This window comes from Acanthochromis polyacanthus, chromosome 5 (genome assembly GCF_021347895.1).
Source record: "Acanthochromis polyacanthus isolate Apoly-LR-REF ecotype Palm Island chromosome 5, KAUST_Apoly_ChrSc, whole genome shotgun sequence".
Taxonomy (NCBI): Eukaryota; Metazoa; Chordata; class Actinopteri; family Pomacentridae; genus Acanthochromis; species Acanthochromis polyacanthus.
The window spans coordinates 44,290,637-44,312,601 of NC_067117.1; the positions used below are offsets into that span (position 1 = coordinate 44,290,637).

At 43.1% G+C, this 21,965-nt stretch overlaps 1 protein-coding gene and 1 long non-coding RNA gene across 2 annotated transcripts; one reads left to right on the forward strand and one right to left on the reverse strand.

Annotated features, from left to right (window-relative positions):
* Window positions 1–9,550: 9,550 nt before the first annotated feature.
* On the reverse strand, window positions 9,551–15,370 carry LOC127534054 (uncharacterized). Its single transcript, XM_051948349.1, has 3 exons — window positions 15,095–15,370; window positions 14,155–14,391; window positions 9,551–14,069 (listed from the first exon to the last, which is right to left on the reverse strand). The coding sequence occupies exon 3, from the start codon at window positions 13,786–13,788 to the stop codon at window positions 10,039–10,041; it is 3,750 nt and encodes a 1,249-aa protein (XP_051804309.1). The 5' UTR covers window positions 13,789–14,069; window positions 14,155–14,391; window positions 15,095–15,370; the 3' UTR covers window positions 9,551–10,038.
* A 50-nt stretch (window positions 15,371–15,420) lies between these two features.
* Window positions 15,421–17,880, forward strand: LOC127534060 (uncharacterized). The gene is made up of 3 exons (XR_007942006.1): window positions 15,421–16,058; window positions 16,159–16,414; window positions 17,543–17,880. It is a non-coding gene; the product is annotated as an uncharacterized LOC127534060 (long non-coding RNA).
* Window positions 17,881–21,965: the final 4,085 nt, after the last annotated feature.

Here is a 21,965-nt window from a genome sequence, read left to right on the forward strand (position 1 = left end):
GTATTAGTTAAGGCACAACAGACACAAACAATTTTGTCAAGAAGAACTCGGTCCTCACCTTCACAACGAACCACCAGGTTCACAGGTACAGTAGAACTAAGTAAAGAATATTTTGGACAAACAACTCCAATTACTCTCTCCACGTGGACTCTGACGTGTGCAAGCTCTCTGGTCTCCTCCACGTCAGTGGCATCAAGCTGACTACGGCCGCGGGTGAAAGCAGGTGTTTTGACTTCAGCACATACCAAGGACCTGTTTCATGAAGCAGGTTCAAGAAACTCTGAGTTTCTTCCTCAACTCTGAGTTGATCTACTCTGAGATAGAAAACTCTGAGTTTTCGGTTTCACAACGGCTGATTCGAGTTGGTTTAATCAACTCGGAGTAGTTTGACCCGGAGTTAAGCGCGTGAGAGAGAGGATCTAACCACAATGTGTCAAAATTTGATGGATCTTTTGTTCACTGGGCGAACAAAAGGAAACATGAGGTCAGCATAAATTAGCATAAATTAAGCAAGAAATGAGGTCAGCATAAATTAGCATAAATTGATCAAGCAATGAGGTCAGCATAAATTAGCATAAATTAAGCAAGCAATGATGTCAGCATAAATTAGCATAAATTAAGCGAGTAATGAGGTCAGCATAAATTAAGCGAGCAATGAGGTCAGCATAAATTAAGCAAGCAATGAGGTCAGCATAAATTAAGCGAGCAATGAGGTCAGCATAAATTAAGCAAGCAATGACATCATCATAAATTTGCATAAATTAAGAAAGAAATGACTACTACTACTACTACTATTACTACTACTATTACTAGTTGAAGGTGCACTCACCAACATGTTTGCGAAAAAGAGTCCCGACGGAGCATCGATGATCAGCGAGACGGTTGTGACTATTTTGCAAAACTCTAAGGCTACCCCTGATCGTCCAAAGAAGACTGCGGTGTATGTGCGGCGGACTCAGAAGCCACCATCTGAGTCTTTACATGAAGAGTGGTCTTTGGAGCCTTATGGAGGTCGCGGTAGCTGGGGTTATGTGTTCAAGTATGAGACGGGGGAATTGTGTTTGTATCAGCGGGATGAAGGTGAAGCATTGGGGGGTGCGATGTTGCAGGTTACGCTGTCTTCCACCGACTGGGCGGTGTTACAGCTGACTAACCCTATGAGTTACCCGCATGGAGTACCCTCTCCTGTGGAAAAGCGAGTGTGCGGTGTTGGGCCTTGCTCCGATGAGTTTTCTGCAATTTGGTTGGCAAAAACTTCGGGTCCCTGCCGTACTTACTATCGCGCCCGTTACACTGGAAGCGGTGGTTTTCTTTCTCCTTGCGAGTGCCAGAAGAATAAGGAAAAGGACAATTTTGTCCTGGAAACTTTCAGCTCAGGGTGTGGAGTTTACCACACCGTGCTAGTTCTACCAATGACGGCTTGGAATGTGAAGACAAGTGAGATGAGGGATAAAATTAATTCACTCTTTCACAGTTGTCGTGATTGGAAGGATACTCTGATGACGAAAAGAGCTCACACAATGTGCTAGACCACGCCTTACTTGAAGGCTCGTTATAAAAGAGAGAGAGAAATTTGCATCCGAAACCAGACTGGCCACTACATTCCCAGGTGAAACCCGCCATTAAAGAGAAAAAAAATGAGCAGACGTCTCACTACCACTTTCCTCGGCCCCATAACTTTGGGCTCGCGGCCTATGGAAGATTCACCGGTATCATCCCCGCTGCCCATGGAGATCTGCCTCGATCCCCCAGCCCCGCAGCCCATGGAGGCCTCCCTCGATCCCCCAGCCCTCGCAGCCCGCGGAAGTTTCACCGGAGCTCTCTCTTCGATCATCTCACCACCACCGTCACCTACATCTGACACAGGCTCTACAACTCAGACTCCCGACTCTGATATGACTCTGTCATTGGAGACCCTCCCTCGGACCCCGCCCAGCACCCCCCTGGTGAGTCATCCGGCTCAACCTCCATCATCCCCGCCAAAGGAGGCTGACAAGGGAGATGAGGCTGATGGGTGGTTGTCGAAGGCCTTCGTCAGCGTGGTGAGAACAGCCATACTTTATCTCCTCGATAAAGTTCTGGAAACATACAGACAGGATTGCTACGGATGCCAGACCGACCATCCTAGCCAGAAAGAGCACCCATGCCTGGAAACAATTACCTCTCATTTCTTGGAGGACAATTTCTACACCATCACGGGCAAGATCTACACCCCCAACTTTATCCCAGCCATCCAACACCTCTTAGAACTGCATAACTTCCCCACGGAGGAGAAACGCGTCAGAACCGTTGCTGGAACTGTTTTGTTTGACCTGAGATCAGAGCCGTACATCCAGCAGACCATCGACGATATGTACTGCGACCTGATGAAAAACCACAACACCGTCAAATTGGCAGACCTTGCAACGGTGGCCTACATATGGAAGGACCCCGCAACGCCCTGTAGATACATGAAGTTTTAAAGTGATGGGGAATAACGAGGCTCAAGTCGTGACAGAGGTGGAGAGACACACGACCGTGTCTCATCTCATAGAACTCTTGAGTCAAATGATTTACAACAGAGTTTCAACCGGTAGAAAACCAAACACATTTAGGGTTAGAGCAACAGACGTTGAGAAACTGGAAAAAATGATGGAAGCGGTTAGAACTCGCTCTTTTTCTCCACCTTGGAGTGAGATCGTATGTCGTGCCGTGTCCGTCAGCAGTCCTGATTTGTCGGCTGCCTTTAGAGACATTTTACAAGAACTGGTGAAGGATGTTCTCAAACCCTGGCACCTGACTGCTTTTTATACCCTGTTTGTCGATGTCATTTGTGAGCTTCTGCAAAACAACCACCCTGTAAACATCCAAGTCGAACTGAGAAAATTACATTATAGTATCAACCAAGCAGCAGATTATTCTGTCTTAGCTCAGACTTTAGATATGATAAAAAGTTAATTGTAAGTTTTGTGTTTCAAGAATTATTTTTCTGTCAACAATTTTTTATTCTGTTGTTCAAAAACAGTTAGTTGTAAATTTTGCATGTTAATTTTTTCTGTACTGTTTTATTAAAAATGTTAGTTGTAAGTTTTGCCTGTTAATTTTTATTCTGTGCTGTTGTTTAAAAAAAAAACAAGTTAGTTGTAAGTTTTGTGTTTCAAGAATTATTTTTCTGTCAACAATTTTCTGTTGTTTAAAAAAGTTTAAGTTTTGCATGTTAACAATTTTTTCTATGTTGTTTTTTAAAGTTAGTTGTAAGTTTTGCGTGTTAACAATTTTCTCTGTATCATTGTTTAAGTTTTTGTGTATCAAGAATTATTTCTGTACCGTCGTTTTATTTAAAAAAAAAATGTTGGTTGTAAGTTTTGTATCAAGATTTTTTCTGTGCTGTTGTTTAATGAAAAAATTAATTAAAAAAAACTCGATACCAACATCAAATAAAGAAGCTCTGCACAGTATTTTTCTCTCACACCGTCATCAACATGTCTGAGGAAAGCCTCATGAAACAAGTGTATTACGATCCAGCACACCCTGGTAGCTTTGGGGTAATAGAACGACTTCGCAGGGGTGTGCAGAATGAAACGGGGAAAGCGGTCGGGCTTCAGAACGTCAAAGACTTTTTATCCGAGCAGGATACTTACACTTTGCACAAACCAGCCAAAATACATTTTACAAGAAACAGGGTTTTTTCCCCACGCCCTTTGAATCAGTTTCAAGCTGACTTGTGTGATATGCAAGCTTTAGCAGAGTATAATGATGGATATAATTATTTACTGACCGTCATAGATGTGTTTTCCAAGAAGGCTTATGTGCGGACTTTGAAGAGAAAAACAGCGGCAGAGGTGGTAAAGGCCTTTGAATCAGTCTTTGATGAAAGTCAGATGCCTGTAAAACTACAAACTGATGCGGGAAAAGAATTCTTCAACAAGAGTTTTGAGACCCTGATGAAAAAACACAGCATCATACATTTTTCAACAGCCAGCGACCTCAAGGCCTCTGTGGTTGAAAGATTCAACCGTACTTTAAAAAGTAGAATGTGGCGATATTTTACGGCAAACAACACACTGCGATACCTCGATGTCTTGCAAGACTTGGTCAAAAACTATAATCGCAGCTATCACAGCAGTATTAAAATGGCACCTACCGAAGTGACCTCAGAAAATGCAGCTCAAGTGTTTCAAAACCTGTACGGTACCCTCGGTCCGAGTGGTAGGTTAAAAACCAATTTCAAAAAGGGGGACCTAGTCAGGATATCAAAGCTGAGAGGCGTGTTTGACAAAAAATACGAACAAAGTTTTACGGATGAAGTGTTTATAGTGTCTGACCTTTTACCTCGATTTCCACCAATGTATAAATTGGAAGACTATGATGGGGAACCCATTCAAGGCTCATTTTATGAGGCAGAGTTGCAAAAGGTAACAATGAGCAAAGACAAAATCTACCACGTAGAGAAGATTCTGAAACAGCGTACTGTCAGGGGTGAAAAACAAGTTTTTGTCCGGTGGAAAAACTGGCCTGAAAAATTCAACAGCTGGGTCAAAGCCTCTGATTTAAAAAATGTATAAGAATGAATACATGCACGCCACAACCATCATTCCACCATGGATCAACTCAGCAGCGATGGCTTTTACATCACCCTACCTTCCAACGCCAGCGCCAACGTGTTTAAAAATAACACGAGTTCCAGTTACCACGTGGACTTGGCTCAACACCTTGATTTAGAAGGCCCTTGGCAAGTGGCTTTAACGGAGATTTCATACCCTCACACCTGGTTTAACGTTCCTATAGAAGAGGGGTACTTTGAGTGGAGGGAGAAACCTAAAGGAGCCGAGACCGAAATTCACCGTCAAAAAATAAGAGGGGGGTATTACACGAGTGTGAATCAATTAATTGGCGAAATTAACGCTTTTCTTAAAAAAATATCAGCTGATGTTCAGATGGTCTTTAGCACCATTCAAAAAAGAGTTGAGTATCAAGCAGGGGGACAGTACTACTTGCGTTTTCACCCTCCTTTGGCCTACATGATAGGAGTGAACCCGGGGGAGTGGCTAATTTTTGACACAAGAATGGCACCCTACCCCGGAGACATAAAGGCTGGGTTCTATCATCTCTACTGCTATTGTGATGTGATACGTCATCAGCTGGTCGGTGACGCTTACGCTCCTCTCTTGAGAATAGTGGATGCAAAAGGATCTTTCGGAGATATCATCACTCAGTATTTTAACCCTGCCTATTATTTACCTGTGGCAAAAAACCACATTGAAAACATTCACGTAGAAATTAAAACGGATCAAAACACTCCCATCAATTTCAGCTTTGGCAAGACCATCATCAAATTGCATTTTAAACCTGCGGCATCTCAACGCTCTCTGTGAAAAAAAAGATGGCAATGTTGAGAGAAGATCCTCACCGTTTTGTGAGTTATTATGAAAATCAAGTAGGAGGTACTCTCCCTGGTTTCTACGGGTCACCTGTGATGTATGGGAGAGGTATAGGTTCTATATTTTCAAAACTGTTTCGTTTTGTAACCCCTCTGCTGAAGAAAGGTTTCACCATTGTTAAACCTCACCTTAAAACGGCAGCGACCAACATCGCCTCGGATGTTTTCAAACACGCGGTGGGAAAAATGACTGAGCAGAAACAGGAGGGCTCTGGGGGTCTCATGGTCTTGTCTCGTAGGCTGCGAAGACGACCTCCGGGGCAACGCCTCTCAACATCTTCTAATAAACACAGTCGTGGTAAGAAGAGGAAATCAGTTACAAGAAGCGGGCATGCGAAGAGGAAGTCTGCTCGGAACACAGATATATTTTAAACGGGTTAAAAACCACAGCTGAAAAACAAAACAAAAAAAATCATGGCTCTAATCCATCAAAAATCTCCAGAGTGCACCCTCGCAGAGCTGGATTTATTCTCAGCACCGATGACGCAGCTTTCTATCGAAGACAAAATCTACACAGAAATCTCCCCCGTCTCTGCCATCACCGATGGGGGTCCCATAGAGTTTTTTATCCCTGGAGATGGTGAAAAGTACCTGGACTTGAACGATACTTTATTACACGTTCGGGCTAAAATTACCAACGCGGACGGTACAAACCTGGCTAATGACGCCGCAGTGGGTCTCATCAATTATCCCCTCAACACAATTTTTGACCAATGCGATGTTATTCTAGGGGATAGATTGATCTCCCAGTCCAGCGCGACCCATCCATATCGCGCTATGATTGAGGCTCTACTCAACTATTCAGAGGACACCCTCAAAAGTCAGTTTTCTGCCGGACTGTTTTACAAAGACACCGCAGGTGCAGCAGACTCTGTAGTGACCGTGAATGGTCCTAATAGCGGACTGTGTAAGAGAGCCGCTTTCACAGCCGATTCCGCCGAAGTCCACTTATTCGGACCTCTCCATGGAGACATATTTTTTTCAGAGAGACTCCTTTTAAACTCTGTTGATTTGAGAATTAAATTAACCCGCGCCAACGATGCTTTCTGCCTGATGGGGGCTGCGGATTCCACATTTCGTCTGAGAATATTAGGGGCCTCTTTGTTTGTGAAAAAAGTCTCTGTGTCCCCTGCCGTCCGCTTAGGGCATGCGGCGGCCTTAATGAAAGGAAATGCCCTGTACCCTCTGTCCCGTGTTAATGTTAAAACATTTTCTATTCCAGAAAATTCTCGTATTTGCACTCAGGAAAATCTGTTTTTGGGTACTATGCCTAAATATGTGGTTTTGGGTATGGTCCATCATGAAGCTTTCACGGGGAGAAGAAACCTGTCACCCTTCCATTTTCGCCACAATGACGTTGAATATCTAGCCCTGTGTCAGGATGGCAGACAAATTCCAGCCAAGGCCTTCCAGCCACAATTTAACAACGGGTTAACCGTGCGAGAGTTTTATAACATGTTCCTCGCCACCGGGAGACATCTCAAAGATTTACCCCTGAGTATAGACCGTGAGGAATTTAACAACGGATATTCTCTGTTTGTGTTTAATCTCAACCCCGGGGGTGATAACGATGCCCTGTCCGTGGTCTCCAGCGGCAGTTTAAGACTGGAGATGAGATTCAGAGCTCCATTACCAGCTACAACCACATTAATCGTCTATACATGCTACGACTCTGTTCTTGAAATAAATGCTAAAAGAGAGGTCCTGGTGGATTATTACTAAACCATGGATAATCTTCAGCTGGAGAATCTTTTGCACTGTCTTTTGGGAAGTGTTTTTTGTGGGGTGTGGTCTTCTGACCAACTTTCTCTGCTGAAGCGATCATTTACACCTCCAGCCTGCTTCATAGTCAATACAGACCCCGGCCACCTGCCAGGAGAGCACTGGTTAGCTCTAACTTTGGAAAAGAAAGATGAAGCCACCTTTTTGACTCTTTTGGATTTCCTCCTGACTTTGTTCACTACCCTGCGAGTATTTTACAGTTTTTGGATGAGCGTTCTCAAAACATTAAATATCAAACCGCTCAATTGCAACACCCCCTGTCAACCGTTTGCGGTCAACACTGCGTTTTTTATCTCTGCCAGCGGGCCCGCGGATTATCTTTTGAACAAGTGTTGTCTTTGTATGACGATGATGTGATAAAAAATGACCTGAAGGTATACAACTTTGTAAAAAGATATCAACGTTGTATTAGAAATGAATCTGTTGGCTTCCCAGAACAGGGGAGTTGCTCTTTACAGCTATTTAGAGAATGCTATCGCGACTAACACTACTGACTAACAATACTATTTTTTTTGTGATTTGTTTTTATTATGGTTTCTTGTCTTAAAATGTTGTCTCATGTTTTTGCTTTTAACCACAATTTGTTCTTGTAATCTTTTATGAGAAAAAAAAAACACTGTACGCTTAAAATAAGTTGAATAAACGCTTTATTGATGAAAGACAAAAAAAAAAGTGGTGTGTTTTACAATTATTTATGATCACATGCTCATCCAGTGCGGGGACAGAATTATTGGTTTTCTGTTTCTGCGCAATCTGGTTTGTGGTCCAAAATCTCCTGAGCCCTCATCCGCTTCTTCAACCCTTCCCAGGGGCCTTGTCCGATGCCAGGGCCGAGTTATTTGTCTCCCCCTTTTTTTTTCCTGTGGCTAGCGACGGGTGTGTGTTCTTCAAAACTTTGCAAGCCGTCCTGTCTCAGGGTATGGTATTGTTCGCGTGCATGCGGATTTTTCACGGAGGATAGAGGGATATTCAGTTCTGACAGAGTATTTAAAAAATGTGACCAACCAGTTGGTGGTAGGGTTCGAGTTTTTTTGTAAGGGAGCAAGAGATGTTTGAATAAATCAATCATATGAGACCCGGTTACAACACTTCCCTTATAAAGAAATTCCCCCTTTGAATTCCAACCACCGTCGCTCTTGGACAATTTGGTTAAGATGTAGTTGGCGTTCTTGCGATCTCGTGGGGGGAGGCTTTTCAAAACATCATCAGCCGTGTCATCAAAACCGGGTCTGTCAGATATCCCAGCAGCGAGAGAAGATGTCTCGGCGTCAGTGTCACGGGGGTCTTCGTCCACAGTCTGATCCTGCAGTGTGAGAGTCAGCCGCCTCTGGTCTTTCCGGTCCTGCTTCATGAGGGTCAGATATCTTTGTAACAAAGCGCTGTACTTTTTAATTTTTTCATAAGAACTCAGCCCGGGCTCATTTAGTACAGCTCTCATTCTGTCGTCCAAATCGTCCTCCGCAGTTTCATAGATGGTTGGTGCATGTTGAGTTAAGCCGTTTAATTGATGTGGGGAGACGAGAAACATTTTCTGCGCCTTCTTCAGAGTCATTGTTTGTTCAGGAGCCCTCCTACAAGGTTTCCAATGATAGGTATGGCTGCAGAGAGCAGAGGTAAAAGAAAACCGCCGGTCTGCTTTTTTAAAACCCGGTGTTTATGCTTTAAACCAACTCTCTTATTTGCCAGCAGTCTAATAATTTTTTTCTGCCTTTTCAATTTTTTAAATTGTGTAGGAGATAGAGGGATGTTCCCCTTCAAAAGATTTAAAGCAATCTCACACAATGCCTGAATAAGGTCTGGAGAACTATGAGTGAGAATGTCTTTACGTTTCATAGACGAAGCGTGGTACAGAGCGCGGAGTAATGGAGCGTTCCTTTTTATGCGAACCGACATGATGATTTAAGATGATGTTTTTGGAAGATAAACGGTCGGCCACTCCTGGGGAAGTACACCGGTTCTCAGCCTGAAACGTTCTGGGGTCGAAGGAGTAAGATCGACCAATAAATAACCATAAGGTTCTTTGGTGGCGTCTTCAAAGCTCTCTAAAAAGAACGCCTTCTGTGATGGGTACATTTGATGAGCTAATATCTTTATCTGTAGCTTATTCCGGGGTTTTTTAAACAAGACCAAATAATTGCTGTTCAAACTGATGGTGCGACTGTGTTTACCCTTGAGAAAGACATTTTGTGTTAAGAGAATAACGGCCATGGACTTATGGTGGCGAAGCTGTGTGAAAATTTTTACAACCTCAGGATGGTCTGAAGCTTGAAAAATGACATCGTCCAGAATGATCAAATGCGTTTTGTTAGGCGGAAACAGGTTTTCATCTTCAAAAGAATCAGGCAGTCCTTCAACAAATTTAATGTTTTTATTCATCCTTTGCAATTCATTGTACATGGGTTGAAACGAAGTATATATCCAGACAATGTTTTCAGGTACCATAGTCATCACATGTTGACAATGCTCAAGAATTTTCCGGACAAAATATGTCTTGCCACACCCGGACGGGCCAGCCAAAAGCATTGAGAAGGGAAAAATGAACCGAGGTTCAAAATCAGTTTCCTCTGTAACAGCAAGATGTGACATTTTTTAAAAAATCAAGTTTTAATAACCAAAAGGCAGAGAAGTTCCATCAGCCAGGAGGCGTCGTTTGTCATACACCACTCGAAACTTTTTCTGAAATGTCAAGTTCTTTAACACAAACCCACTTTTATTACGAACAATGTTGTGCTGTGGTGTGTTAATGACCCTCTGCCGTGAATTGTGTGTTTGGAAACCCTCCACCAGCTCTCTGACACTGTCAAAGTTCACACGCTCGCAGCATTCATGCGTCTGAGTTATACCTTTGACACGCATGACCTTTTTTTTTTTTTTTTTGTTTGGTAGGCATAACTTTTGGGACCGGCAGCCACAAACTCCTGAATGCTGTCACCCTCCAACTCATCTGTTAAGTCCCCCAGATAGTTTCCCAGCTCTAGAGGGGTCTCACCCTTCTTGACCACATAAATCAGGCTGTCTGTGTCAGTGTAGAGAACCCTCTCTTGCAGCTTTTCCAGATAGCTGTACAACTTGAGTCGTGCGTGTGCTGTGGTGAATGCAGCTAGAAAGACATTACTCTGCCTACCCGGAGGTTGAATGCAGCGCTCAGTGTATTTCCACTGAAGTAAAGCTCTCTCGCTGTCAAGGACCTGAAAGTACTCTACTTTGTATTTACCCGAAAACAGGTAGTTGAAAAATTCTTCGGGTTCTGTGACGATGCAGGTCTGAAGCAGATTATGTCTCTGTGCAAATTTTCCCCAGAGGCTGTTGAGACACAGTTTAGCCACCTGCCTTTTGACAGGATTTTTCTCAATTTTGGTAGGATCTAATTGGATGTTTTGATGAACCTGATAGTCCCTGATGTATTCCTCCCTGCTGACTTCATCTGAAGCCTCTGGAGGATAACCTGACGCTTCCTGCTTTCCTTTCAGAAATGTGTGTATGTAGTCCACAAACACCCTGTCACTACTGTCTGGAAAGTGCCAAACCTCTGTTATTTTACCGACTCTGTAACCCATCTCCAAAGCCTTGTGAAACTCCACACTCACCCACACCCCTGTCAATGCTCTGGCCTCATCGTCGTGATGACAGGGGCCCTCTTGATGGTTATTTTCTGCACAGGTTCTGCAAAGTGTGAAGATGAGTTTACCCTGTGAGGTTTTGTAAGGTAAAACAGGGAAAAATAGCCCACGCGGCGGGTAGACGGTGGCACGAATGAACCCATAGTAGTCTCTAGGATCCCCAAAATCTTTGTAGATGATGGTTGGGTGACCTAGCGGATAAGAACAGGTGCTGTTAACAAATGGATAAAGAGACGTAAAGTCCACATAGTGAATCTGTTCTTCAGGTTCAGCCGTGTGTCTCAATTTTAGGGCACACGTTCTGCCCCCGTAAAGGGCTTTGCGTGGGGAGAGAGGTTCAGGGGGGTCAAAAACACTGAGAAACTCTTTCACCTCTGCACAGGATTTTTTCATCTCATTCCACACATGTTCTCTCATGACAACAACTCGGATGCCATATTGAGATTCCAACCTGCGCACTCTGTCCTCACCAGCCACATGCAGTTCCCCAAAGGAAACGCCTCTCAAGGTGCAGGTCTCTGTAGGAGAGAAACAGCTAGGACACCCGTGGTAAAAGCAACCGTGAAACTCCCAAACACATTTTACACCATCAATCTCTGCATAACCGTCCACAAAAAAAGAACCAATCTGTTTTTCCCCCAAGTTCAGAGCGTGCTGGATAAAGATTTTCTGTTTGTGCATGACCCACTCTAACCACTGAATGGAGGGCTCCGAGAATCTTTTACACTGACCTCTGTACTCGTACGGGCATGGTATAGCGAGAGTATTGGGCTGTAGAAATTTGGTAAGAAACACCCTCATGCAAGCAGAGGCAATAGTGATCGAACCAAACGGATCCACCCCCGTTTCGCTGAGAAACTGTTCTCTGAATCGAACACAGGCCTTGGACAGAATGTCAACATCATTTTTACAGTAACGCACGGCCTCCTTCCTGAAATCGAAGGTGCCGCGACTGACTTGACCGTACCACTCATAAAACTCTTTCTGCTCGGTCAGTGTCATGCGTTCTGTGCCATATTCGGCTGGCAAAGGGTAGACTCCCACATACCCAAGACGCCCCGCTGAGCTGAAATGGTGTGGAAAGTACCCCTTGATCTGGTCGGTGAAGCCCAGAGCCTTTGGCATAGCACTGAGCCTCATGGCTAGGAAAGAAAGAGAGTCAATGAATTTTAGTTGATAGTGGGGTTCCTCAAAACTGAGAAGTTTACTTCCAGTCATGAGAATCTGCTGCGGTACTACACCTTCTTTCAGCATGCCCCTCAAAATCAGGTAGCCGTCAAATCCTCTAGCATTATGTGCAATAAAAACATTTCTTCGGTAGCGGTTGCTTCTGAAATGCAGAAGAAAATGTTTAACACACTGCAGACCATAAAACACCTTCTCCGTACCTTTCAATGTTTTTGCACAGACTAGAAAGGGGATGTGCTCGCCTTTCTCGTTCACAAATGTTTCAAAATCATAAAAAACCAAATCAGGATGATCATTTATTTGTGAGAGCGGTTGAATGTAGCATTGGTGATTACCGAGGATTACATCAGACCCGGCCGGTAATTTTTCTCCACAAATTTTGCATTTGGTGCTGCAGCTATGCGTCGCCTTGCCTGTGTGCATGTTAACGTAGTAGCATAGTTTGCACCGCGTACATTTTTTTACCCTGTCACAGAGAGCGGAGGGTTGTCTGTTCAAATGACTCGGTTTAGTCTCTTTGTGTCTAGCAAAACAGGAGATCGAGCGACAGATCCTGTTGCAGTCTGAGCAGTGCAAAGGCTGGAGGTCTTCTGTAGGACAAATAGGGTCATTACAAACCTGACAGTAACCTCGGCAACTGTGCACATAGGAGCAGTCAAAACCCTTGTAGCAATGATGGCAGACAAATTTTGCACCTATAAAAGCTTTGAGATTCTTTATACCGTAGTAATGGTTTTGCAGTAAAAACAAAAACAACGGTCTGGAGCGATCTGGGTAGTCTGTCTCAAAATGTGAGAGGGGTTGACTGTGAGATGTCGGATAAAAAATCACAATTTTACGTTTGACAATTTCTTCAAACCTGCTCACATCACCAAAAGTGACGGGGGTCTGCTCATCCAGACCGGCTTGACGCTGCAACTCACGGGCCAGTTTTACACACTGGTTAACTGTGTGATCTGGATGCATCACGTGAGCTAGACTGATGGCAAAGCAGAGCTGATCTTTGCGATTCAGCACAATGTACAAGCAGCGTTTTTTTTTGGTGGCAATTTCACAATCTAGAGTTCGTGCAAGCTTACGTTTTCCACCGCCCCTGGGATTACGTACAACCTGAACAACAAATTCCACATTCTCATCTGCGACAATGCTGTTGTTAGACTGCACTAACCGGTCAAGCAAACCTTCAAAAGCAGGAAGAACATTTCCACCTTGATCATCAACAACAACAGAGACGTGGTCTCGCACATTTTCACCTACCACCTCCAGCTGAATGATGTCATTTCGTCTAGCATGTAATTCAGCCTCCAGAGATAACCCATGAATTATCCCCATCACATCAGAATAAAACTGAGCAAGATTCGGTTCGGCAGCGGGTTCGGGTACTGTGAAAGCGCGCCGCATGACCACTGTGTTAAAGCGGTCGTGTGAAGTTGATCTGGTCTCATCATCCCCTACACCGTGACCTCGCTGATGAGCCGGAGGTCTTTGTGACTCTTCTGAAGAAGAGGTTGGTAGTGAAAAAATCTCAATCAAATCCTGATGAGAATCTGGTGAGAGTGGAGAATGAGGCTCTGTCTGGTCGTTTAAATGCTGAAGCGCCATTTCAATCGGTCTCAGAGGGTCATTAGAGTAACTGTTTTGTGATTCTGATTTTGTGAATGCAAAAGAGGAATCATCTAGATTATGTCTAACATCTATGTGAGAGGGGACAGGGGTAGGATTTAATTGACCTAAAGCTATCGCTATTTCATCAAGATCAGGATCTACTTCTTTATCCATGTTTAAGGGGGAAATGTCACACCTTGCAGTTTTTTTTTAAATTTACATTTTCTCACACAAGGTTAAAACAGAGGACATGAAAGTTTGTACTACTTGACACAGAAGCAGAAGAGTGACGTGGGGTGGTTTCAACCGTTTCGGCCCGCTCTGACTTTCAGGTGGCAGGTTTGTCTCCTCACTTATATGCAGTTGTTGTTCTGGCCCCCTCTGACTTTCTGGTAGCGGGTTTGTCTCCTCACTCCTATGCAGTGGTGCTGGGGTTGCTGCGTTTTGATGGACCTCTGTAAAGAAAAAAATGTTAGAAATCTAGAATCTAGAAATGGAAAATTGTAAAAAAAAAACAAAAAACAAAACAACAAAACGTACCATTAAACAACCGCTTGGCAGTTGTGTTCTTCGCCGTCACTTTTCGAGCACGGCATTGTACAGGCTTCTGCGGTGCCCAGAGTACGTTGGTTGCAGCATGGCTGTAGGATGTAGATGGCTGTGGATCTGCAGCCAGCAGAACTGGCACAGAAGGAGGTTGCTGTTCTGTTGGTGAGGTTGGAGGTGTGTCTGGAATGATGATTGAGTCCGCTGGATCTGATACTGCAGGTTGTGGATCTGTTGCATATGATAAAATAATGTGTGACAAATGTTAGAAGATCATAGTACAGAATATATGGGTATATATTATGTAGTTATAATATACATATATATACATATATATATATACCAGTATGTGTATGTATAGTTATAATTATATAGTCATAATACATAGTATATAGTAAAACACACCATGGGTTATGTAGATAGTACACTGTGCTATGTAAATGCAAAATGTAATCTACACTTCTAAGATCCAAGCTTTGGTTTGGTTTGCATTTGAGTTTTTTCTACTTAGAAGGGATAAGGAGTAACCAATAAATATAAAAACTGGATAATATCTGATTATTATGTTTATTACATTTACATTATATAAATATTTTTTTACTAGATTTACATTGTACCGGTAAATATTATTATTATTATTTGTAGTAATATTAGTATTAGTATTAACAATATGCCCTTTTGGGAGAAAATAATTTAAAAAAAACTAAAATATATGGATGGCAGATCTTCATAGGTTAGCACACACACACACACACACACAGGGTTGACATGCAGCTACACGCAGACGCACAGGGACTACGTCATAGAGATGCGACATCGAGGCTGACGTAATTTTCATTTGAACAATAACCGCGCTCGGGGTAAGAGCTCCTCAAACTTTTTAAAAACTTTCCAGCATCATTTAAATTGGAAAAAGTAATAAATTAAGACTCACCCGAGTCTGTCCTCAGTGTAGTCGGGTTTTCACGCCGTGGTGGAGTTCTTGGCGTCTCTTTTTATACCCAGTTTTCGCGGTCTTTTCCTCGTATTCCCACACATATTAATAACAAAACACTTTACTTGTGAAGTGAAACATGGAAAAACACCTTTTCAACCCTTAGAAAAGCATTTTCTATGCCTTTTCAAACTTTAGCAAACTTTAGAAAAGCATTCACTATGCTTTTTCCCTTTTCAAAAACCTTAGAAGGCATTTTTCTACGCCCTGCATGTCACTGACAGCATGTCTGTGTGCTGTGTGTGTGTGTGTGTGTGTGTGTGTGTGTGTGTGTGTGTGTGTGTGTGTGTGTGTGTGTGTGTGCTGCATAGAGTCAGAAAAACATATCATTCTGGTTTGTTGTTCTCACGCTCTCTCTCAATGTGGGGTGTTTTTCTCACCTCCGTCTCATTGTCATGCAAAAGTGGCTGCATTGCCGTGAAAAATGGTGAACCTCATCTCACATGCACAAACTTTTTGCACTCAGTTAATGTGAGTTGTGTATTCCTTGTTGCTGTTTTTCTTGCTGGCTTTGTAGAAGTTTCTCCCTGTCTCAGCTGGGTACCAGTCTGAGTTGTGTGTGTGTGTGTGTGTGTGTGTGTGTGTGTGTGTGTGTGTGTGTGTGTGTGTGTGTGTGTGTGTGTGTGTGAGAAAGAAATGCATGTCCAAAATACTACTATGTAACACAACACAGGTGCAGTTAGAACAACTCCATCAGACATAGTATTAGTAGCACAATAGTAGTAGAAGTAGGAGTAGAAGTTTCTCCTGAGAGAGAGGAGAAGGAGGAGGAGAAGGTGGAGGACCATGGGAACGAGGGTGATGTCCTCCCTCCCCGGAGGACGAGGAGGTGAAGGTGGAGGAGGAGGTGGAGGGTGATGTCCTCCCTCCCCGGAGGACGAGGAGGTGGACCGTGGGAACGAGGGTGATGTCATTGCTTAATTTATGCTAATTTATGCAGACCTCATTGCTCGCTTAATTTATGCTAATTTATGCTGACCTCATGTTTCCTTTTGTTCGCCCAGTGAACAAAAGATCCATCAAATTTTGACACATTGTGGTTAGATCCTCTCTCGCGCGTGCACCGCAAGTCTGAAAAGACAGCATCAATGGAACCCCGATTCGACGAGTCACCATGGAAACGGGGAAGCGAAAGGCTTCGTTTTTGAACTGGAAGTTTTTATGGCGAGTTTGAAGACGTTTTTAGAAAGAAGTGCAACACCGCTGCAGCTGCAAAAGAGAGAGAGACGGCGTGGAGAACACTGCTGCCCGGATCAATGAGTAAGTTTAAATGTAGTCTTTTGTAATCGTAATAATATTACAGGGAATAACTGTCTGAATGGTAGAATATTAAGTTATTTCATTTAGGTGAAATCTCGCGGGGGAGAAGCGCACGGGGCAGCAGCTTAAGATGAAATATAAAAACATTGTTCAAACGGGTCAGACCTCGGCATTATCTCATGGAGGTACTTCATGTTGATCATGTGGTATCTGATCTGTTACATGTATTACTTAATAAGTTAGTAGTATAGAATCTGTTTTGTTTGTTCTAGTATTTGATATGAGTTGCTTGTTATATGTAGTGTTTGCTCTGATGTCTCTGACCACAGATGGAATCTGCATTATAGTCTACCCATGCCATGGGAAAGTGTTCTCCTGTTTACAGAGCCCTGTTGGAGGTGTTTTTATGAGGGTTCTTCTGTCTAAAATACTGATTTAGGGATTCTTCAGCTGTTGTAGACAAGGGGGAGTTGTTTGGGGATGCTCTCTGCTTTCCCCATATGGTAGGCAATAAAGAACCATTTGTTTTAACCCCTCCTATATGTTGAAAACCTATAAAAGTGATCGCTGGCTATTGTCAAGCAAGGAGGATTCAATTGGCCGGCTCCTTCCAGGCAGGTTCTGTCTGTACTGATGCTGCTCTTTCTTTTAATAAAATACTTTTAAAGAAAGTCAGTGTCACGGACATTTTCTCCTTCACCTGCACATCACGGACACCAGAGAGAGAAACAACGACAATCATGTTTTACATTGTAAAGTAGCCTAAATATTAAGTGGCTGTTTGACTGTGCAGTTGTTTTATCCACACATAGCCTAAATGTCTGCATCCATATATACATATATATATATATATATATATATATATATATATATATATATATATATATACCTTGTAACTGTAAGTAGGCAACACTCCACAGATTTCTCCAAATGGTAGTTTAAGTTTACTGAAACATGTCTAGGATGAAGAGGATGAAACTGTGTCTGCTGCCTTTACAGAGGGGGATCCAGAAAGGCATACAGAGCTATGTTACTGATAGTTCTCTTCTCATTCACATTTTGGGTGGAATATAGAGTGTGACATTTAGCCTACACTGAAGTATTGCACATTCTCATCCTTTTTAACAGAGCATGGCTGGACAGCAGCAGGATGGTTCCTCAGCTTCCGCTGCACAGACTGACACAGTGAGATGGATGTTCAGGAAACACCAGAGCTTCATTCTGTGGAATCCATGTGCAACTGTATAATTGAATGTCCTCTATGTATTCCCAGTTATCAGTAAAACAGATTTACAAACTGCATTTGCTGAGAAAAATCCAAAAAACAGATTAGGAGGGCAGATCTGGAAATTGAAATACTGGAGCACAAGTTAGAGGTGGTGATGGTCACAGGTGAATTATGTTAACTACTGGAACATGAACTGAACTATCTTTTATTTGTAGGAAATAAAGAAGAGCAAATGAAATGTGTATCATGTCTTTATTTGCTGTGGTGGTGATGATGGAGACTTAAACTCTAAAGTGATTATTGCATACGGTGTCTCTGACTGCTCTGCTGTCCTGGATAGCTGCAGGTGGATGGGCTCATCATCTGGGTCTTCAGTTTGTAGGGCAGGGTGTTGCTCTCCTCTAATAGTGGTAATATTATGAAGAACAACACATGCCACAGTAATATCACAGGCCCTCTCAGGGGTCACCCTGAGGAGACGTAGACTCTGGAAACGGGCTTTCAGCAGGCCTATGGTCATCTCCACCCGGGCTCTGGTCCTGCAGTGAGTCCGGTTGAAGTTCTGTTGGGGGCCTGGTTCAGGGTCAGGGTATGAGGTCATCAGCCTGGGTTGGCATGGTAACCCCTGTCACCCAGCAGAAGGCCATCAAACTCTCCTGTAATGTATAGTGGATACATCAGAGTATATTAAAGGAGAGAGACAAGAGAATTCTATTGTGAAAATCTTTATGCTGCTGACCACGCTGCAGTCTGTTGCTCAGGTTAGACTCTCCATAAATCCTGGAGTCATGAACAGACCCAGACCACGTGGCCTCCACATTAGAAATGATGTATGCAGCATCACATATGATCTGGACAGTGCAGAGAATGACGGATGTTGAACTATGATGCAGTCTTTAACATTTAGAAACAGTCGTCAGTCTACCTGTAGCCTACCTGCACATTTATGCTGTGAATGGACTTCCTGTTCATGATGTGAGGGAGCTGTGATGGGGATGTGTGTGCATCTATGCAGCCAATCACACTGGGAAATCCTAAAAGAAATTAAAATGACTAATCCCAGTCTGAGGCTGCAGCACAATGTCATTAACAGAATATGATTTAAAATGAATTTAACAGATCTCTGCATCATTCACCTGTAATCCTGTGGAACTCCTCCTTGATGCTCTGACAGGTTTGTGTCCACAATGATGGTAAAAGTCGTTTCAGGGCCAGGAAAACTTTTCTGACTGTCCTCCATACAGTTGTCTTACTCTGCATCTCCGACATTATATAAAAACTTCCATTTGCAAAGAACCGCAGCGCAACACACAAAATATCTGCTGGATGTGAGAGCATGACTGGTTGGTAATGTAAATGTAAGGACGGATTAGGTTGTTTATGTAGATTATGGACTTGAAACGATTACGAAACGGTACCGCTCAAACCGATAATTGTCTGGAAATGCGAGAACATTTATGCTCGGTCTGATAACAATCTACCGACGAATATTTAATTATCTGTGCAGTAATGCTGCTCCTTTATCCACTGGATCGTTAATAAAAGCTGTTCTACGCCAAAACTCGCTCGCTTACCGACTGAATGAATGAGGAAATGAAACAGCGTGTGTGGCTGAAAGAGGGCGGAGACAGAGAGAAACTGGAGGTTTTCTCAGATAAACCTGCTGGTGACCAGGTTAGAGTCATACCGGGCTTTGCAAAAGTTCTGTTCCACTCGGTTTCATGATCTTTAGCGACGTTTACATGTCGGAGTGAAAAATTCCATTGAATAAACTGAAAGTTCTACCTTATAGGCAGGTGTCCTTAATACAAATTTTTTTCTCCGGTGAAGTTGTATCTAGATGGAAGTCAAAAGAGTTGAGATATCTACTCTCCTTTGTGCTGAACATCAGCCGGATGACCGTCCACAGAGTTGCGGAGAGGCTAAAGAATGGTGAAGATCTTTCAGGTCTTCACCATTCTTGGAAGATCACTGAAAGATCTTCACCATTCTTGAACGTTTCTGCGACTCTGTGGACGGTCATCCGGCTGACGTTCAGCTGCTTGGCTCAGTCAGACTTGTTGTGGCCAGCATGAAGGAGAGCAGATATCTCAACTCTTTTGACTTCCATCTTGATACAACTTCACCGGAGAACAAATCTGTATTAAGGACACCTGCCTATAAGGCAGAACTTTCAGTTTGTTTCATGGAATTTTTCACTCCGACATGTAAACGTCTCTAAAGATCATGAAACCGTGTAACAGAACTTTTGCAAAGCCTGGTAGAGTCTGTTACTGCGGTAACTGACCGAGAGTTTAAGTTACCCCTCTTTGTGAAACAGGCTAGAGTTACCCCTCTGTCTCAGGGTTAAGTTACCTCGCTTCATGAAACGGAAAACTCTGAGCTTTCCTCATTTCAGGGTTAACAAACTCAGAGTTTTCACTAAACCTGCTTCGTGAAATAGGCCCCACGACTCAATTCAGTTAGAAAGTATACTTACTTACTTAAGAGTGCAAGAGAGCCAGCGCATGCCACTGTGAACGCAACTCTCCCGAGACGGTGCGAGATTCAAGATGGCGGCGCCCTGCTGCTAGATCGACAACAAGTCACTTTTTCTCTGTTTCCAAACTTTTTGTCATCCCCTATACACCATTGTCTTCCTTTTGTTTTTGAAAAACATTTTCACACTCCGACCTGGATCAACTTGAGGACTACATCGATTTTTTCCATTCTCGTTACTGCACCATGGCCACTTCTTCCACTTCAAAACTCGGAAAATCCAACCTCTCTCCGGACTACAAACGGCCTCGTTCAGAATCTCTTCCCAGCCCAGGTATATCTCCTTCACTTTCCCCGAATATCCTCCGTCAGTCAGAGGTAAGCGACATTCTGCTTTCCATTGATCAGAAACTCACCGGACTTGATGCCAGAATCGCTCTTGTAGAAGTTTTACACAAAGAATTCCAGTCACTCCGCCATAGCCTTGAATTTAGCCAGCAACAGATAGAATCACTCGCTAATGAAAATAAAACTCTTCAACACACCGTCAACACCATCTCCAACCAACTCACCTCTGTCACATCTCAGCTCACCTCTGTCACTACCGAAAACAAAATAATGAAAGAGACTATTCTGGATCTTCAAACACGAAGTATGAGAGACAATTTAGTTTTTTCCGGTATTCCTGAACACATCACCGACGACCCAGAGAAAGCAGTGAAGGACTTTTTAAAACATCAACTCAAACTTCCACCAGAAACCGTCAACAGCATCACATTTCACCGCGTTCATCGCCTGGGACAAAAATACACCACAAACAACCGACCCCGTCCGATCGTCGCTAAATTTGAACATTACAAACAGAAAGAACTGGTCAAACGTCAAGGCAAACAGCTGAAAGGATCCAACTACGGACTAAATGATCAATATCCAAAAGAAATAATGGACAGACGAAAAAACCTCTTCCCCATCCGCAAGCAAATGATCACAGAAGGAAAAAAGGCAGTCATCTCAGTGGACAAACTTTACATTAACGGTCAGTTATACCGCAGCAAAGACATCACCCCCTGGTTATTCTAGCCTCTCCCCCTTTTTTTTTCTGTCAGAGACACACACTCTTCCCCTTTTCTCAGCCATGTAAATACACCCCCCCCTTCCACACACACACACACACACACACCCGTATCGCCTCCCTCTGACACCCCTTTACCCCGCCGTTGCTCTGATAAGGATAATGTATTGTTGCACTTTGTCTCGCCCCTTACGTCATGCTCTTGGATATACGCACATTTCAATGTACTTCGTTACTGTTCAGTGTTTTTTGTTCTGTTGAACGTCTTTTGTGTCTACAGTTGTGTTCATTTCTTGTTTTGTTTTGTTCTAACAGGTCTACTTTTGCAAGTCTTTCTCTCTTAGATTCATACACACTAATGCATACCCACACATCCACATGCACTGCCACACACTCACACACCATAATCATTCTCCATTTTCCCATTGATTACAGTTCCCTACCATGTCAGCTATAAAGTTTGTTTCTTGGAATGTCCGCGGTATTGGTGTTCAGGCAAAGAAACAAAAAGTATTCAATCACCTCACTGCTCTTCAAGCTGATATTTGCTTATTACAAGAAACACATCTTTCAGAATTAGACAACATGAAGTTAAAATCCTCCCATTTCACTCACTCCTTTTCATCTCCTTACAATAAAAAACAAAGAGGAGTCTGTATTTTAATAAGTAAATCAATACCATTTATCCTTAACTCTACTACCACAGACCCAGAAGGACGTTTTATCATCATCAATATATCAATTCACAATAACTCCTTAACAATTGGTAACTT